Source organism: Leishmania major, chromosome 36, assembly GCF_000002725.2.
Source record: "Leishmania major strain Friedlin complete genome, chromosome 36".
Lineage (NCBI taxonomy): Eukaryota > Euglenozoa > Kinetoplastea > Trypanosomatida > Trypanosomatidae > Leishmania > Leishmania major.
The window spans coordinates 255301-273852 of record NC_007287.2 but is presented as its reverse complement, the minus strand read 5'-3'; the positions used below and the strand labels follow the sequence as shown (position 1 = coordinate 273852).

The window sequence follows — 18552 nt, the reverse complement described above, 5'->3', positions numbered from 1 at the left end:
TCACCGAGACTCTACAGTCCTTATGCCCTTCATAGGCGACAGCGGAAAGGCTGCGCCCCAGCGTGAGCCAAGCACAAGCACGCACGCACCGATACGCACGGCAGACGGAGGGGAGGGAGGAAGGGGGAAGAAAAAAAGAACCAATTACGAACTGTTGAGGACAACATCCTTGCTGGCTCGGTTCGCTTTGTCAGTGATGCCATGGAGGTGACACAGATGCTCTCTAGAAAGCGCTCATCAGCGCGTGTCGCCTGCCGATGCAGGCGCACTTTTTTGTGTGTGTGCGAAAATAAATACATTGCAGACTTTCTACTTTCATTCTTGCACCTCCTTTGCCGCCACCATGCGAATCGCAGTAGAAAAGCAGAGATGATGCCCCGCACTCGTCCTAATCGTTTCGTATGTGATCGGCTTCTCTACGGTGCAGGAAAGTGTCCACCCTACTCTCTGCAAGCGTTAGCCACCAATCGTGCCGGGAGCCACACACACACACACATATATATATATATATATAGATACATATATACATATATACATGCGTACACTCACACATTCCGACTAATGATGAGGACCGAAATGCAGCGTGCACGTCGCAGTCGCCTGAGCATATATGCCCTAACGCATGCACGAGAGAACAGCGAACTCCGCGCGTAGGGAGACAGTGGCTAAAACACACGAGAGCGCGGAGAGCGAGAGGGGAGAGGAACGACGTGCCTCTAGCGCCCACATGAGCGCAACGCAAGTGCAAAAAAAAACAAAAAAGGAGAGCGAGGATGCGCATGAATAGGCAGGTTCGGATATGCGCGGGCATCTTTTACCTCTCTGTATGCGTGTCGATGGTGGCACGCGAATTCAATACATCTTTGCGGGCTTCGACAGAGAGAGGTGTACCAGCGAAGCCTAAAAAAAAACGCACACATGCGCATGGAAGACGCTCGCCGTAGGCATATATGTACATGCTGCCATAGAACAATTGCTCCGCTCTCTTCCAGTATCCATGAACGCCGTTATTTTACTTCCATAGCGGGAGCCTGAAAGTCAAAAAGAAGGCCATGAATGGCGAGGCGCTATCCTTCGCCATCATCGTCATCGTCGTACTCGACAATCTGCCAGCGGCCGCGGCGGCTCGCTGGCGGCACCGTGTCCTTGCGAACCGCTGCCACGGAGGATGAAGGCTGTGACGATGATGGCGCCACAGCTACAGCTTCCGCGGTTATGGTATCAGCACAACCACCGGCGAACGACGGAGTTGCGGAGGTGGAGGCTGCAGGGGGACAGCTGCGCAAGCCACTAGCAACGCACAGGTTCTTTGGCGCCTCCTCAGTCTCGGCGCGCGCGCGGTACAAGCTCTCCAGCACGTCATCCGACACGGCAGAGGGGCGCAAAGGGCGCCGTAGCTGCACCTGGTGGAGCATGGAGGCAAGGGTATGGGGTTTCTCTGTCCAGTCAGCGGCGCCGCTACTGCTGGCGTGATTTGCCTGTTTCCTGTGACGAGGCGGTGGTGCTGCTGCCGCCCCCAGGGCCTCTAGCAACGCCGCCCGCTCACTCTCGGAGCCGCGCTGCGGCGCAGCGCTCTCCAACGCAGCGGCGGCGCCGTCTGTGCTCGCAGGTTGCTTGCTCGACGCGGGAGGAGGGTCCAAGACGCTTGCCGGCACGTCCATCCAGCGGTGATACTTCTCGTAGTAAACGGACTGCAGTGCTTGCACCTGACTCAGAAACTCGTCCCGCGCGCGGGCGACTAGCTCATCGCGCTCCTGCTCCGCCGGCGTACGCATGAACACCTCATGAACTCTCTCGAATGAGGATGGCTCACTCGCGGACGCTAACGACTGCACCGACGTCGTTGGTGCCTGCGCATCCTCTTCGTCGTCGTCGCTCTCGGTGCCGCCCAGCGTAGAGGGCAGCGACTGGAGCACCAGCTTGTAGAGAGAGCAAACATCGTTGTGAAGAGATGTGCACGCCACATCGCAGGGCTGGCCCGCGGCTGTGGCACTCGCAGCGACAGTGGAGCTCGTGTTTGCTCGGGCTGCTGACGGCACTGCTGGTGATTGCACGAGCTGCTGCTTGTCGCCGCGGCGACGCCGGCACTCCTGCAACTTCCACTGCATGTAGCGAGCCCTCTCCCTACACACCGACGCCGAGAAGTGGTGCACGTCTAGATGGCGCATCAGGAGGCGCTCCTGTGCGGTCTGCGGAGTGCGGAGCGCCTGCTGCACGGAGCAGGCAACCAGCTCCCACGGGCATTGTGCCTCGGCTGACAAGTTCATGCTGCTGGGCAGCAACTCCTCAACGGATACCTCCAGCGGTGCATGGAAGCGTGCCGCCAGAAGAAGAATGAGGTGATCAATGTACGTGCTAAAGGAATCGAGGTCCGTCGCCATGGTGACTTCACTTGACTTCAAAGTGAATGGTAACAAAATCTGTAGAATCGACGCGGGTGAGCGGTTCGAGAAGTAGGGCGTGCGGATAGATCCTGTGTGCGTGGGCTTACGTCCAGGTGAGAGGAAGCATCACAGACGAGGTCAAAGCTCAAGAAAAGCACATGCGAAGAAGGCGATGGACGGGATGGTGAAGCCAGATAGGAAGCGCTCAGCCACACAGTCTGCAACCGGCAGCTTTTGGATGCGCGTTATCACCGAAGCACCACGGACGACCAGGATCGGGTGTGAGCCGCCCACGATGCCGTAACGCGTGCATGTGTGTGTGTGTGTGTGTGTGTGTGTGTGTGTGGTGTGTCTGTGTGTGTGCGTGTGTGTATCGCGTGGCAACAGCAGGAAGACACCGTAAAGCGGCAGCCAGCGTCATGCGAATCACATCCGAGAAGCGACGCAATGAGTGGTGCGAGTCATCCACAAGAATGGGCCCGCTGTACCGCTCCCTCAGTCTTCTTCTTTTTGTTTTCTTTGCGGCCAACGAAACGGGCAAAACACACACACACACACACATACACACACACAACGAAACACAACGAAAAATGTTTTGTTGTTGTTCTCGCAAACCGCAAGCAAAAGGCTTGCGGCGACACACGCCGCCTCCAAGGGGCATAAAAAACGAGAGGAGGAAGTGGGGAAGAGGCGAAAAGGCGGTCGAAAAAGAAAAAAACTGAGATAGACGGAGGGACATCGAAGGAGGAAGAGGAGGAGGTGTAGGGGAGTGAGGGTAAGAAGTGGAGTAGTAGGATGTGTATGGCAACCAACAGGGGACCCCTCCTCTTTTCTTTTCCTCGTCTACTATACGGTTTGCTGCGCAGTAAACACACACGCACGCCCACCCCACCCCCCCACACACACACCGCCAGACACGAGAGACGAAACAAAACCGATGCCAGGAAAAGTTCAAAGAGCTCAAAGAGGGAAGGAAAGGAGATGGGGGGAGAGAGATCAAGAGACTGCCCAACGTATCCATTTCACTTGAAAGAGGCAGCATGTACACAACCAAGCACGCAGCAGTTGTATCGGGACAGAGAGGAGAAAGGGGACGAAGCCTCCCATGCCCCTCCCCCCCCCCCGCGAAAAAACAAACGAAAGAAAAGACGCAAACTTCCAGAATACAGGGGGGAGTGACGAAGAGACGACAGAGGACAGTAATAACGGAGAGAGAAGTGAGATGAGGAAAGGAGGTGGTGGGAAGCAGAGGCGTTTATGTCTCATTAGGAGGTCCGTGACGTTAGAAAAGTCAAGACGCACCCCCCACCACCACCACCCACCCACCCATAAAAAAGGATAAAAAACAAACCGAAATGTCGAGGCAGCAACGTCAAGAGCAAAGAGAGACCACCAAAATGAACGTAAAGTATACCAAGACAAGCTCCCCCCTCTCAAAGCACACGCACACACCAAAAAATACAAATAAGAGCTGCGCAGGGGCACCGGCAGACCCGACGGGCAACAGAGACACTGACCGATAGAGGGGGCAAGAGCAACTCTAAAACGGGACGAGAAGCACCGAAATGAACACACAACAACACCTGCCATCTTCGTCTCCTTCCATAATTTACAGCCGAGAAAGGTGAAATATGTCTAACAGGAGATTGTGGGAGATGCGCAGTGGCGTCTCATTCTCGGTGCACGTGACTGTGTCGCTGCTCAAGTGCGTGCTGCACATCCTCCGCAGCGCTTCCGCATTACGGGCGCCCCTCTCGTACATTCTCTCAAAACACCACACCACTGCGCTCTCGCAACGCCTGATAGGCGACACATATAGATTTGAACTGCTGTTCTGCCCGCTGCTTCTCGTGCGGAGTGGCTGTTACCCACTTGTCTGGGTGCCACCGAAGCGCCGCCTCTCGGTACGCCTTGGCGATCACCTTCGGCTCTGGAAGCCTCCCGAACTCTCCAGGTGCCAACGGCGCGAGGATGCTCAGTCCAAGCAGCTTCAGCTGATCCGTGAGCTCACATATTGCCGCCGATTCGGCACGCCGCGCATCCGCCTGCGGGTGCGGCGAATGTGCGCTCTGACCGCGGTGCCTCTCCCCTTCGGAAGCCGATGCGGCCGAGAACGGCATGGAGGACTTTGGTGTCTCACAAGTGGGCTTCAGCGAAGCTTTAATAGCCCGGCGCTGCGCCAGTGCCTGCTGCAGCTGCGTCTTGTGCTCTGTCGTCGGCGACAGCTCCACCGCGCGCGTCAGGTCTATGACGGCGGCGTCGGCATAGCCTTGAAGCCGCTCCCTTATCGCTGCCGTCCACGGCGCTGCGCTGCAGCTCGCGAGCACGGCGCGTTGTCCCCTATACTCCTGTGAAAGTAGGTATAGTTTCACTCGCCCGCGTCTCGCGTGCGCGGTGGCGTACTGCGGGCTGAGGGCCACGGCGGAGTCTGCGTCGCCGAGTGCGTCCCGCCAGCGGCCCGCTTGCATGTACACCGCCGTCCGATTGCAGTATACTGCCGCCAGGAGTGCATGATTCAGGCGGTCTGTCTCGAGGCAGCGCGTGTAGGCGGACGCCGCGGCGTCCCAGTCACCGGCCTCGTACGCCGCGTTCCCGGCGTCGCGGTGCCGCGCAAACTTCTCGATGGTATGGCGCAGCTCCGCGGTACGACTGTCCTCCCTGAGGTAGTGCAGCTTGACCCACGCCTCCATGTGTACAGCTGACGCTTTACCGGCGTCCGCGGGAAGCCGTTCGCGCAGCTGCGTCGCGCAGTAGCGCACGTGCACCTTCAGCAGGTGATTCTGCGCGCAGCGCTTCTCTGCCGCCTCGTCCAGCAAACCAAGACACCGCTTGGTGGCAGCAGCGTCGTGCACGTCGTAGAAGATGGTCTTGGCCAGTACCGGGTAGAGCTCCAGAGAATCCGGGTAGGTACGGTAGAGAGCCTCCGCCTCGGACAACGCTTTCTTTGGATGGAGGTGGAGAAGCGCCTCGATCCGGAGGGCCTGCCAGGACACGGCTGTCGGCCCTGTGTAGCTGGGCAAGGTCAACACCTTGTCCATAGCCGCTAACGCATCCGCCCACCGCTCGTGGCGGAGATGCTGCCAGTAGGTTTCCACCATCCCCAGTGCCGCCTCCTCGGTCGCCAGAACTTGCCGTTCTCTCTCTGACTTCAGGAGGCGGCTGTCGCGCCGACAAAAGGCCCCAGCAGCCTCGGCAGAGCTGCTCCCCGCAGCGCCACGTGCAAAGAGGCCATCTGGGGTCTCGTCACCACCCCTGTCGCTGCGCATCAACGATAAAGACGCCGTTCTGCGGCTGGCCGAGGCCGACCCCCGCCACATACTGTCCCTCTCGCATGCCTGCTGAGCCAGCTGGTAGTACTTCTTCGCCTCCGCCAACCGGTATGCGGCCGCATAGGCCTTGGCGGCTCGCCAGCACGCCTTTGTGTGTCCGGGGTAGATATGCAGCACGTAAAGGCAGTCCGCCACCGCGGGGAGGTAGCGAAAGCTCAGTAAAAACGCGCACGCACGATTGCCCCACAGTGCTTCGTGGGCAGGGTCAAGCCGGATCGCCTCCGTGTAGGTCGCGATGGCGAGCTCGAATTCTTCGCGCAGAAGAAACGCGTTGCCCCGCTCCTTGAGCCGCGCTACAACCCCAGCGGTCCCGCCTGCGTGGACGGAGCCTTTGCTGGTGTGCGGGCTCGGCGGTGGGCCCGCAAAGCTCGTTGCGTCGTGCGAGTGGGCGCCTGCGCCACCGCCATCGCTGCCCCCTTTCCTCGCGCCGCACGCGGGGGTGGCGGCAGCCTCTGAGCCGCCGGACTGCGCCGCGAACGGGATGTTTCCCGTCCCGCCCAGTACAGAGGAGCTAGTGCCCATCGTGAGGTCCTCGTCAGGAGAGCTGCACCACGGCTCCTCCTCGGCCTCTTCCTTTGCAGCCGACAAGTCTGGCATGGTGCTGAAGAAGCGCAGGGTGGCGGTGGCCTCCTCGTCTGGGGAAAAGTTCTGCTCGTGGGGCAGAAAAGAAGCTGACGAGTTGGTTTTCACTGAGGTGAGGGAGTTCCGGCGAGAGCGCCGATGCCCCGCTGGCCGCGGCGGCGGCGCGGGTGGTGAAGGCCGTGAGAGATAGACGGACTGAACTGTCGCTGCGGCGGGGCATGTGCGGTTCTCGCTGCTGCTTACCCCTTTGGTGTCGCAGAGGTCACTGGAAGACACGCTCGGAGACGGTAAAGGAGAGGCCCGTGCCGCCGCGGCAGCCGCAGCACGCGCGCCAGAGGAGGTGTCATAGGCAGCGCCTGGGTGCGAGCGAGAGGCATCCTTTGTAAGTAGGACCGGTCGGTTCAGCGTCGAGGACCGCGTCATGCGCACGACTGGCGGACGCTGACGCGCTGCCTTCTGAGTCGCACTCGCAGCCCGCCGCGTGAACGTGGCGAGACGTGAGTGTGCCTTCGACGACTTACCCGCATCGGTCGTTTCCGGCGTGTGGGTACGCTCACATAGCCCTTCTCCCCGGTACAAGGGAAGGTGCGGCCGCAGGAACGGTCGCACGGGGACCACTTGATTGGCAGCGGCGCAGCTTGTAGACGAGGAAGCAGGGAAGGGCGGCATCGGGCTCACGCTGCGTGCTCTTTTTGGAACTCCCTCCTCTGGCACCGCGAAACCCGCAAACGCGAATGCGGCCTCTTCGACTCTCTCCTTGGTCGGGTCGACCGTAGAACGAGAGGCTGAGGAGCCGTCGGCAGGCGCGGGCGGCGCGGCGGCGGCGCGCTCACGGGGCGCGGAAGCGGACCGAATAGGATGCGAGAGGCGTATTTGTGTGCCAGTGCTACTGAACGACGGAGTGGCTTGTCCGGAAAGGTAATTGTTCAAATATGGTCGAGCGCGCATGACGGTAGGATGCGATTCTGACGAAGCCGACGAGAGACGCATAGGCGGCGTTTTCCGCGACGCGGTAGCGCCGTTCAGTCGAGGAATGCACCTCACGCCCCACAAGGAGAATGCTGACGCGGCGCCTGGCAAGGGACCGGCAGCCTGCGTCGTCGCCACGGTGTGCCTGGCGCCGGCGGTGCAAGTCGGCTTTCGCTTGCTGCGCGCCGGAAGGCCACTGCCCGACACACAACTCAGCCCGCAGTCTCGGTTTTGTGCAGAGCTAAGACGTGCAAAGGGTGCATTACCGTCCAGCGTAAACAGGAAAGGCGAGGCTGCAGCTAACGCAGCGGAGTCGGTAGCAGAGACTGTGGCAGCAGAGGTGCTGCGTTCACCTGCGTTGAAGCCGCGGTGAAGGCCACCGCTGTCACCAGCACCGCCGCTAACGGGAGAGCCTCCTGAAAACGAAGAGACGGCGGTGCGGCGAGCGTCCATTGTATGAGTGCGACTAAAGATAATTCTATCTAAAAAGAGAAAAAAGGACTGGAAAAGCAGAGAAGAAAGGATTCCTCAACGTAGCAGTAGCAGCACAACGAAGCTGGTCCTCCACTTTTAATGGTGCAAAGTGCGTGGGTGCACTGATAAAGGGGGAAAAGAAAACAGCTACGCGCGAGGGCTCTGCGTGAGGACTGGACGGGTCCGCAAGTGTGTATGAGGCGCAGTTGCCGTGAGAGTGGCGGTAGAGAGAGGAGGTGAGGGTGACTCTATCACGTTCGTGACCCTTTTCCGCTAGTCAAGCCGTTAGAAGCTCATCAAGACAGAACAACAAAAAAGGGAAAACAAACAAGGAAACGAGACGGACAAGCTGCTCCAGCAAGGGAGGAAGTCACACAGAGAAGACACAACAACAACAAAAACAAGGAAAAAGCCTCAGCCGGTGCGTGTGTGCGTGCGTGTGTGGGGGGAGGGAGAGGGGAAGGGGGCGACAAAGAGGTGAAGTGGAGGAGGGGCGGGAGAAAAAGAGGAGTGACATTTACGTAAGAGATACCCAACGGAACAGCTGAGACAACAAGAGGAAAAACAAACAGACTGCACGGCAGCGGCTTTCTTCTGGCGACGACGGCGGTTGTTGTATGCTCCCGGCCTCAAATCGCAGTCGCATCGAAGGCGAACGGACTCAACGAGCACGACGGTGCACACGAACGCAGGAGTGCAGGAAGCCCTCATAAGCGCACGCAAACTTCTGCGCAAGCCAACGAAGGACATCGCCATGGTGTACTGTGTCGAGTACCCAAAAAGGGCTGATTCGATCGCCTTGCAAGCTCGAGCACTCGCGGGCTTGTGGCTGCTGTGGCATGTATGCTCGTTTCTTTTCGGTTTATGAAAATGTCGTGTGCGCTCAGCATCTACGTGTGATCGCCTCAGCACGAAGCGGGAAATGCAGGAGGAACCGCAAATAAAGCGAAAAGAAAAAAAGACTATACAGATGGAAACGAGGGCTCGCAGAGCGGGGCACATGTGCGTAGGTAGCCAACACAAAGAAGCAAGCGCAGGTGTTCAGCAGACTTCCCACTTTTGTCTTCCCCACCACAGTCCTCCTTCCGTGGCGTGCGCAAGAAATGGAGGAAAGGAAAGAAGAGCTGCAGCAAGACATACCGTGTCTGTGCCAAATACGCCAGCACACACAATTACCGGCAACAAAGGCATACGCAAGCCTAACGCCATCGGCTAATCACCGATCATGCCGGACGCCAAAGAAACAAAAAAGGGGCACAGCTAAACTCTACATCGGCACATATCGCACCACAGCGGAAAGGGCAACACACACACGCACACACACGGCCACAAGGCCCCACCGCAAATCACATTCCTTGCTCTCTATGCGTCCTTTGCACATATCCTTTCGTCTCCCATCGTCGACGGCTTCTTTTCTTTCGGTGCGTCTCGTTTGCACATACTTCGACTCCCACAATCACCTTCCTTACGGACGTCAGGGTCACCGAACCGGGGTTCGCCATGCCTTCCGCCCTCCTTGAACAGCTAGAACAAGGAGAGAAGCGCCGTGGAGCAACCACGCTCCCCGAACTTTACGACATGGCACCGCCGGTGATGTTAAAGGGAAGAAGGAAACGTGTGCACGCCCTCAACTGCGGTTGGGAATGGTAAGACAGAGAAAGCAGAATCACCAAACTTGCATCCCATCGAGGCTCCACAGAGAGAGAGAGAGAGACACGACCAGATGACAACACGCACACAGAAACAGGAATGCCCCATAAACATCTGACCACGCTTCCTCCGCCCCTGAAAAGGTAATGTGACAATACAAGAAAAAGAAGACTCTCCTCGCAAACTCGGGAAACGAAAAATCCCACACGAGCACAGCGCATATCGCTCCACTACCGATGCACATGTCTGAGAAGAAATAAAACCACTGCCTCTACGCAGGCACATTCCCACAAACACACAAACGGAGACCAGTAACACGAAAAGAGAAAACGCCTGACGGAACCGCCTAAATACAAGGTAACAAAAAAAACCCGAGCAGAGACTTAGAGAGCAAAACCCCCGGCCGCTTCGCGAAAACCACAGCGACGGCTACCAACGCGAGAAATTCGCTTTGCGCTGTGTCATTCCACCAGGAACACGTCAGGCAAGCTATGCGCATCCAACCGCAGCGCACGCACCCCCTGTGGCGCCGCGGCCACATCCGGGTCCTCGAGGACGCAGCGTCCTGCCGCCGGATCAGGGCCACGCGTCTAAGCGAGCTCCCCCTATCCTTCCTCGTCCCTTCCTTCGCATACGTGCTGCACCACGCGCGCCTCGGCGGACCGCACGCCCTGATCCACGCGGGCAGCAGGGTCTGGCCCGGGTGCGTGCCGCGTGGGCCCGAGGAGGAGGTTGGCCAGCCTCGGGCCAGGGCCCTCTGGGACCCTGTGCTCTACCGGTGCCCCACATGCTGCGCCCTCTCAGTCGCTTCCAGCCGCGGCATCCCACAAGGTGGTGTCGGCGCCCTTCACACCGCAGTCGGGAGGGCTCGACGGCACCATTCGCGGAGCTCTCGTCGTGCCTCCGGCACCCGCCCCGCCGGATGGAGGAGAGGCCGCACACCTCGCACGCATCCACTGGGGGGAGGGGGGGGGGCTCGCCGTCCTCATCGGCCATTTCCCGTCAATGCCGTGCGAGGGGGCGTGTCGGCGCGACTCGGCCACGCATTTGCTGCGACAGGCGCGGGCGCGGCTACGAGTCTGTGCCGGCAGGGGCGCTCCACCTCCTCCTCAATCCGCACGCACGTCACAGGAGCGGGGGGGGGGCAAGTGCAACGGGTACGCGGACAATCACGCGCCAGCGCAGAAAGAGACAAATTGGCGAAGCAGACGAGGAAAGTACTGGGAGTTGTAGTGGCACCTCAAAGGAGGTGTGGTAGGAGACGATTACCCCTAGCCTCTTCGGCGAAGGTCGGCAAGAGCGCGCAAATAGTCAGCGCTAACGCACACAGTGGAAAGAAAAACGCTGCGAGAGCAGTAGCATCCCGAGTATGAGCAGCGAAAGGCGCGAAGAGCGCCAGCAGTTCTCGTGACCATTACCTGGCCCATGTCAAGCATGGTGCACGACATCATTGTCTGCGACGCGCGAAGGAGTTGGGCTTTCCACTTGGCGGTTGCGGCTGCGTACAACTGCTACCACCGCCCACCGCAGAATGGCTGGGCTTGGTGCTGGGGGCGACCTTCTTTGCCGCAGCAGCGGCGGCAGCCTCTGCCTGCCTCTCGTAAACGCGACCCCTCATCGCGTCCTGCGACGACTCCACGTAATGCACTAAGTGATCCAGCACCTCGGCCTCCCCGGTCGGGCGGTGCTCAAGCAAGCTGCCAAGCATCATCTCGTACAGTTCATCGACGGCATGGCTGCGGGCATATTGGCGCTTTGCCATCGCGCCGGCAGCCGCTTGAGCACGTGCGAGTTGTGAGCAAACGGTGGCGCGAACAGGTCTACGCTGCGTTGGCGGCAGCGGGCGAGGCGTGCTCAAGCGCTTGCTCAGCGGTACGCTCGGCATGCGCACAAAATTGTCGCTGACACACTCGGCCGATGGGTCCGTCATCGGTGGCGGCAGGGCTGCGGCAGCGGTAGATGGCGCCGGCTTTGTTGTCACAGCTGCGCCTACGGCAGCGACGGTGTCTGCCTTCTCAGCAGCGTCTGTAAAGGTCGATAACGCACCGCCGTAGTCGTAAAGCACGTATTCACTCACCAGCCACGGTGAATCCTGGCAGCGTGCGTTGGCGAGAGCCGCATCTCGTACCGCCGCCGCCACAGGGATACGTGGGTGCTTCGCAAACATGCCGAACAAGTGCCGCACGAAGATCTGCTCGCGTGCAGAGGCAGGCAATACGAAGCTACGCGCAACTGTCGCCAAGTACGTCGGTAACGCCGCGCCGCCAGCCACTTGCAACACTGGCCTATGCCCTGCGGCCACCGCAGCCACATCCACCATATGCACGTCGCCGCTGAAGAGGGGCAGCATACCATGAACACCAGCCACGCTGGAAGAGGGGTCCGCCGCTGCTATCCCGTCCTTCGCCTCCGCGGGGGGCCACACCTGCTCGAAAAGGACCGCGGAGTGTCGGGCGACGGAGCGTGACAGCGATGTCGATGCTGTTGCCACCGATGATGCTACAACGCTGTCGACCGGGATCCACGCTATGTCGCCTAGCCAGTCACGCGCGGCCGCCTCCAGTGAAGGCGAGTTCGCAGCACTTTCCTCAGTCCCGTCACCCGTCAGCACCAGAGCCACGTTCTCTGCAGTCGCCGCTGCAGCAGCGTTCTCCATGGCCGTGACGACGTTCCACAACCGCTCCGTCAGTGCCAGGCACCACTTGTCAGCACAGCAGGTGTGTCGATCGTCACAGTACCCGGCCCACCAGCGAGCCGCGCTGACCATTGTGCCGCGTAACGTGTCTGGGCGTGCACTGCTGCCTGTGGGGGGCAGCACGTGCCGTGTGTCGCACACGTAGAGCGGATCCGATGTCATGTGGGGCGCGGGAAGGTCCTTTTCGATGGGGAGCACGAGCCGCTGATAGCGGCTGTGCATGAGAGTGAACCATTGACAGCGCATCGCGTCCGACAACGTGCCGGTCTCCGTCAGTGCGTCGGACAGCGCGGTTATGCAGTCGGCCACCTCGTCCTGTTTATGCGCTTTGCTCGACACCTTCAAACGCTGCAGTGACACCGTCCGCTGGGCCTCCCCCCTGCCGCCGAGGAGGTAGGCAATTGTCTGGATTGTCTTGCCTACCTCCTTCAGGACATAGTGGCTGCTGTACCACAGTACCACCGCCCGCTGTTGGCGACAGAGCTGCAGGAGAGCCATCAAGAGCTTCTCCGGCCCCTCGGTAGTTGTCCAGCGCAGCGCAGGGCTTTCCCAAATCGAGTGGATGCGCCGCAGCGAGCGCAGCGCACCTACGCGGCTAAGACCAGCTGCGCCTTGCTGCAGCTGCCGCTCCACCGCAGCGTCCACGTCACGCACGAGAAGGCGACTCAGCGCGGCCACAACCGCAAATGCCGCCACCGAGTCCTGCGGCGTCTCGCCAAACACGGACGAGCGCACACCTTGCTCATCCAGCTGCACATAGAACTCCTCAGCTGTGGAGAAGAAGTCGCAGGCAAGGAGAGCCAGGCGCCGCACATTCCCGAAGCTCCGTAACAAGGAAGCGGGCGTGGACGAGGTGGTAATGAGATCGTTCAGCATGGTAAAGAGATCGCGACGGAGTTTCGTGATGGCGGTGTGCGCTCTGTGTGCCGCGTCGTTAGTGGCCTGATGCGCCCACTGCTGCGTCAAGGAGTCGACGTGCTGCAGCTCCTTCCGTAGACCCGATAGCTGCACGTCCTCGGCGTTGCTGTCTTCATGTGGAGAAACGGCGGGCGAGGCCGGACTCGCTGCCACGTCGAGAGAGGCGGACCTGGCGGCAGCCGAAGAGGTCGAGGGCAGGGGAGGAAATGAGCGACGAGCGACGCCGGCAGCGACGGCGTCCGCGGGGGTAGACGGAGTCAACGGCAATTCGCGCTCCTCAGCGGACGCTCTTTCCTCCGCCGTAGCCACGCTACCCCTCTGCGACAGCATGGCGCCCGTCACCGCACGACCCGGCGACGGCACCGTGTCCGACGGCGGATGTGAAGAACGCGGTTCCTCAAGGGGCCCCGGGGGGCTCGACAAAAGAATGGCGCCCCGATGTCGCTCGTCCTCCTCTTCCGCCTCTTCCGTGCCCCCGGCAACGCCGCCGTCCTCGGCAGATGCATCGACGCTCGACGCAGCCGTGTCGTTCTCCTCCAGCCCCTCGTCCGTGCTCACGTTGTCTTCCCCGTCCCCCTTTTCCTCCTCCGCCGAGTTGTTATCGGCGAGACTGTTCGGCGTGAGAGAGTCGCTCGGAGTCGACGCGTCGGAGAAATCGCCTACCTGTACCTCGACCTGATACACGTCCGGCGAGCCATCCCTCGTGTTTACCTCCAACATCATTACATGGCGGGACGGCGTCTCGCCGCTCATCTGATCCGCCATAGCTCGCATGGCCAGCATGCGCAGCTGATCCTTTACTTGCTGCAGCGAACGCTCGCCGCCGCGGTTGAGTGCGCTCAAGAACCTCTGCGGATTCTCTACAATCCAGTCGAAGAAGACGGGCGACACGCGCGCAATCTGCTCCATCGCCGCCTGCAGAATGACCAAATCACCCTTCACCTTGTTTGACATGTAGAGCACCGTGGGATGGTTGTAGATACTCGGCGGCGCGCCCTGCAGCAGCGTGATGAAGTCTTCGTCGTCGTCCGAGTCAAACTCGGCGCAGATCTTGCCAAGCTCATGGAGACCATCCGGACTGTGCGGGTACGGTAGAGGGCCCTTTATCGGGGCAACACGTGCCGTCGGTGAGCTCATGGGCAACCGCATCAACGACGCGTGCCGGCTCGCCTTCGGAGTGGTAGGCGTCGCGGCGACAGTGGTGCACGTACTGTCAGAACACTCCTGCTGTCCGGCGCGGAGGGAAGTGGACATGGGAAGCGATTTTCCGTGGGTCTCAGCGAAGGGGGTGGGGAGGGCCGCCGGCTCCTGCGCACTGGTGCGCGGTGCTGAGGCTGTCGCCTGAATGTGCTGCGGCACCCCATAGACAATGACAGAGCGGGGCTCAGCCTTCAACTCGGCACCAGGGGAGGAGGATGACGCGAGCGCGACAGAATGTGCCCACTTGGCGGTCGTCCTGAGGGGCGTGTACGCGGAGGCATCAAGAGGAAGCTTGAGCACATCACTGCCGTGCTGCTTTTGGTACTGGAGGAGGCGCACAACGCGACCATGAAGAAGGATCTTGACGCTCTCCGGTGCGAAAGAGAAAGGCGGGGCAGTAGCGACTGTCAGCACCGTAGCCAGCGTCACGGGCGGCGTCAGCAGTAGGCTCTTACCTGATACGGAGCGCAGCGTGACAGGAGTAACAGAAGGGGTAAGAGCGGACATGTTCGCCTGCGTCTCTGTGCAAGAGGAGCAAGAGAGTACAGAGGTCAAAGTAACTGATAAGCGGATTCAACAAATGAAGCTGACTTGACTGTGAAGACGGAGCAAGGCAGTAAAAAAAAAACAACACGAAAAAACACCACAGAAGTGGGGAGGGGAAAAGAAGAGGCCAGCGGACGAGCCACAAACAAACAAAGAGAGACAGACCGACAGGCAGACGCACACGTATATGCGCACTGAAGAAAAGAGGGAAGAAGAGGGGAGGGGCGGACATGAAAGGCAACACGCACACAGACAGACAGACACTATATAAAAGGAGCTGCACAGGAAAAACGAGCGAAACAGCACAAATGAACAACAAGAAAGATCAGGACTGAGGTGTGTGTGTGTGTGTGTGTGTGTCGGTTGGGGGAAGGGGGAGAGGAGGAGAAAACAGTCACCGAAAAGGGGGAGCACCCGAAAACAAAAGCAGGTGTGTCTCTCTTACCAGATATGCACTGCTTGTCTGTGCGTGTGTGCCTTGTCTGCACCCTCTCCAATGCGAGAACGGAATTTAAAACTGATGAAGATGTAATCAAACCAAAACGAAGATGATGGTCACGTTTTCTGTTTTTACCTTTGCTGCTGTCGATATAAATGAGCAGCTGTGCGTGCGTCGATGAGCGCGTCTACCGCGATGTCAGCGTCTGTACTCCGTTTGTGTTTCGGTTCCTCCGTTTCTGAATGGCGTCTGAATGGAGGAGAGACAGATGAGTAAGAACCACGCCGCGTCGATGGGTTGGGAGGAGGGGAAACTGGCCTTCACGGGCAGCAGGCACAAGGACGAATGAGCCCGCTCGCGCTTGGGAGCAAGGCGCGAGTGAGAGGGTACCAACGAAAGCGAGGGGAGGGCAGGCAATGGTAATACACAAAAAGCGCGATGTCGAAAAGATGCGCGCGCGCGCGCACACACACAGAGAGAGAGAGAGACGCACGGAGAAAGAAGAAAAAAAAAGTATCCCATGAAGTAGGAGGACAACACTCGAAAGATTAGCAGTTGATGCTGCTGCTGCTCTAAGATGCAATAGTGTGTTTCGTCTTTTTTGTTAATCGTAGTCACTGAGATGAGACAACAAAAAAAAAGGTGACGAAGCAAGGAGAAATTTGGATAGGCGTGAAAAGATGCAGAGTCCGCAGGAGAGGGTGGCAGACCACCAACGTCCTTACGCGCACTCTTTCGTTCGTGCCGGTGTGTCCTTGTGTATTTGCGCCGTGGTCCAGCACCCGGACAGCAGGCTGGCCGGGTGAACGCGCCACGACAGTAAAACGTCGGTACCACGAGTATAGCACCCTCACGCAAGCGCCTAACGAACGAAGCGATGGCACAGCAAAGACAGTTGTGGAGAATTAGAGAAAAAGAGAAAGTTCAGCTACCGGTGCGGCGCAACGTAGGTAGTGAAGGGGACTCGCACATGCCGAGATGTGTTAGAAAGCGGTGGGTAGGTGTAGGGAGGCGCCGCAGCAAGCAAGGCGAAAACCGCAAGCCATGCACATGTTGGAAGCACGAGTGTGAGCGCGGAGGGCGAGGGACAAGGGTATGTGTTCGCGTCGGTTTTTTTTTGTGGCAGCGCCGCATCGAAGTGAGAAAGGCGTAGGAGAGGACGGAGAAAGATGGAGTGAGTGTGGAGGAGACGAAGAGAGAAGGGGAAGAGGCTCCGCGTCACAACGGCGAAGGGAGCCCCACGGGAAAAACTGGAGCGGCGCTGGTAGAAAAGGAACGAGAGAGAGAGAGAGAGATGCATGTGCCCTGAAAAGCTGAGCAGGAGACGGAGCACAGAGCCGGTGCCCGCACCTCAGCACAAGTGCGTCGTTGCACGCCTCCCTACTCCCACCAGTCTCACAGGAGAAGGACGAGGGTCGAAAAAGAAGAAAGCCACAGGTAGGAGAAAAGGAGGGTGCGCGGGCTGCTTGACTACGCGAGACGACAGCGTCTCACAGCTGCTACCCAACACAACGCACTGCCTCCTACCCTCTCCGTCCCCACAGCAATCTATTTCCCTCGTCCTTTGGCCACCAAGTAAAACGGTAGTGCGTAACCGCATCGCCTTTGGCTGCGCTCATTCTTTTTTTTTTGCGTGTGTCACGTGGTGATGGTTTTGTGTGCACTGCAGCTCCTTTCCGTTTTTCTTTTCGAGGGAGAGAGGGAGGGAGAGATGCGGGGAAAAGGGGAGGGGAAGCTTTTCTGTTTGTGGGGCTGGGAGTGGAGAGAGAGAGAGAGCGTGTGTGTGTCCCTCAACAAGAAGATCAACTCCGAGAAAACGAAAACAGTGTAGCACAGATTTGAGGCACACATTGACGTACCGGCACATCGAGAGAAGTGGAGGAGAGAGAAAAACATGAAATTTTTTTTGTGTGTGTCGGGGGGGGGACTAAAAACAAAAAGGTGAGAGCAGCAGCGTGATGGAGTCCGCCGCCAACACAGGAAGAGAAAGAGAGATTCACACATTGGTAGATGGAACGTGCGAGGGGCTCAACGTTGTTAGTCGTTGGCCGTTTCAAAGAAAACAAGAAAGTTTTTCATAGATGTACTTTACCTGCTTCATTTTCTTTTTTGCTCTTCTTCTTTGGACGCCTGTCGCGTCGCCCTTTTTCTGTGTGGGTGTGTGAGTGTGGCTCGCCTTTTTGTTTGTTCTTCTCGCGTGATATTCCGCTTCCTAATCCGTCCATGTGCTGCTCGCGCGATTCGCGCCTACCACCGCATCTCTGAGCGGAGAGGGGGAGGGAGGGGGGAAGTGGCGCCTCCAACGACAGACACACAAAAATGACGCATGGAGGCAAAGGAGAGAAACAGTAAAACAAACAAACAAAAAAAGAAACGAGACGTTGGAAGCAATAAAAACATGACAGCGAGCGCTTCACATACAGGCGAGACAGAGAAAGAAGGAAGATAACACACACACACACACACGCACGCATGCACGCCGGAGAGAACGAGAATGGCACAGGAAGGCACAAAGTATGAAGACGTAACTGAAAGCACAGGAAAAAAGAAAACGAGTACAACATAAAACTGTATGAGGAAGTTTACACAACTGTGTATGGAATTGACGAAACCCTCACCGAATAAAAAAGAGTAGAACGACAATGCCAACGCGCAACAGGGCAAGAGAGACATAGACGCACACAGGCACACGCACACACATGGTAAATAAAAAGGGAGCGAAAACGACAGAAAAGAAAAAAGATGGCGAGCCTGAAGACTGATAAAAAAATAGAAACATAAGAAAAATAAGAAAAGTAGTACAAGGGAAAAAAACGTCGAAGACGCGTTACAAGCACACACATAAACATGCACACAGAGACCGTTCATTTTGTCTTCTACCGAATTAAAATGACGAGTCGCCTCATGCTTGTCTCCCTCGCGTTCGTTTTCTTGTTTTAAGCTTTCTTTGTCCTTGCCCAGAAAGCGTGCGTAGTGCGTAGTGCGTGTGTGTGTGTGTGTGTGTGTGTGTGTGGTCTGATTTTGCGAAGGGAGTGAGTGTGTGGGTGTTTTGTCCACATCTCCGCATTTTCCTTCATTATCAACACCAGCACGTCTCCTCCTCGTGCGCCTTTGCATTTCCCTCCTTCCTTTCACCATATCTCTCTTTTTGTGTTGACGGTATGCTTTTGTGCACCGCACGCTGCACTCGCAACGCAGCTCGTTCTCTGTTCCATATTTTTTTTGGTGTCGGGGTGAGAGGTGTGTCGAGATGTTGCATCTTATGCCGTTTTCATTTGTTGGGGGGAGGTGATGTCGTTCATTGTTTTTTTTTTCGTTTTTCCTTCTCTCAGTTGGAAGGGAACGAAAAGAGAACAGCAAAAAAAT

At 58.2% G+C, this 18552-nt stretch overlaps 3 protein-coding genes across 3 annotated transcripts; all 3 read right to left on the bottom strand.

The window, feature by feature from the left end:
* Nucleotides 1-1067: 1067 nt before the first annotated feature.
* On the bottom strand, nt 1068-2381 carry LMJF_36_0770 (conserved hypothetical protein; the record flags this gene model as incomplete). The annotated part of the gene is made up of 1 exon (XM_001686597.1): nt 1068-2381. One exon carries the CDS (start codon nt 2379-2381, stop codon nt 1068-1070), a length of 1314 nt encoding a protein of 437 aa, XP_001686649.1.
* Nucleotides 2382-4150: 1769 nt separating this feature from the next.
* On the bottom strand, nt 4151-6718 carry LMJF_36_0760 (conserved hypothetical protein; the record flags this gene model as incomplete). Its single annotated transcript, XM_001686596.1, has 1 exon — nt 4151-6718. One exon carries the CDS (start codon nt 6716-6718, stop codon nt 4151-4153), a length of 2568 nt encoding a protein of 855 aa, XP_001686648.1.
* Nucleotides 6719-10835: 4117 nt separating this feature from the next.
* On the bottom strand, nt 10836-14708 carry LMJF_36_0750 (conserved hypothetical protein; the record flags this gene model as incomplete). Its single annotated transcript, XM_001686595.1, has 1 exon — nt 10836-14708. One exon carries the CDS (start codon nt 14706-14708, stop codon nt 10836-10838), a length of 3873 nt encoding a protein of 1290 aa, XP_001686647.1.
* Nucleotides 14709-18552: the final 3844 nt, after the last annotated feature.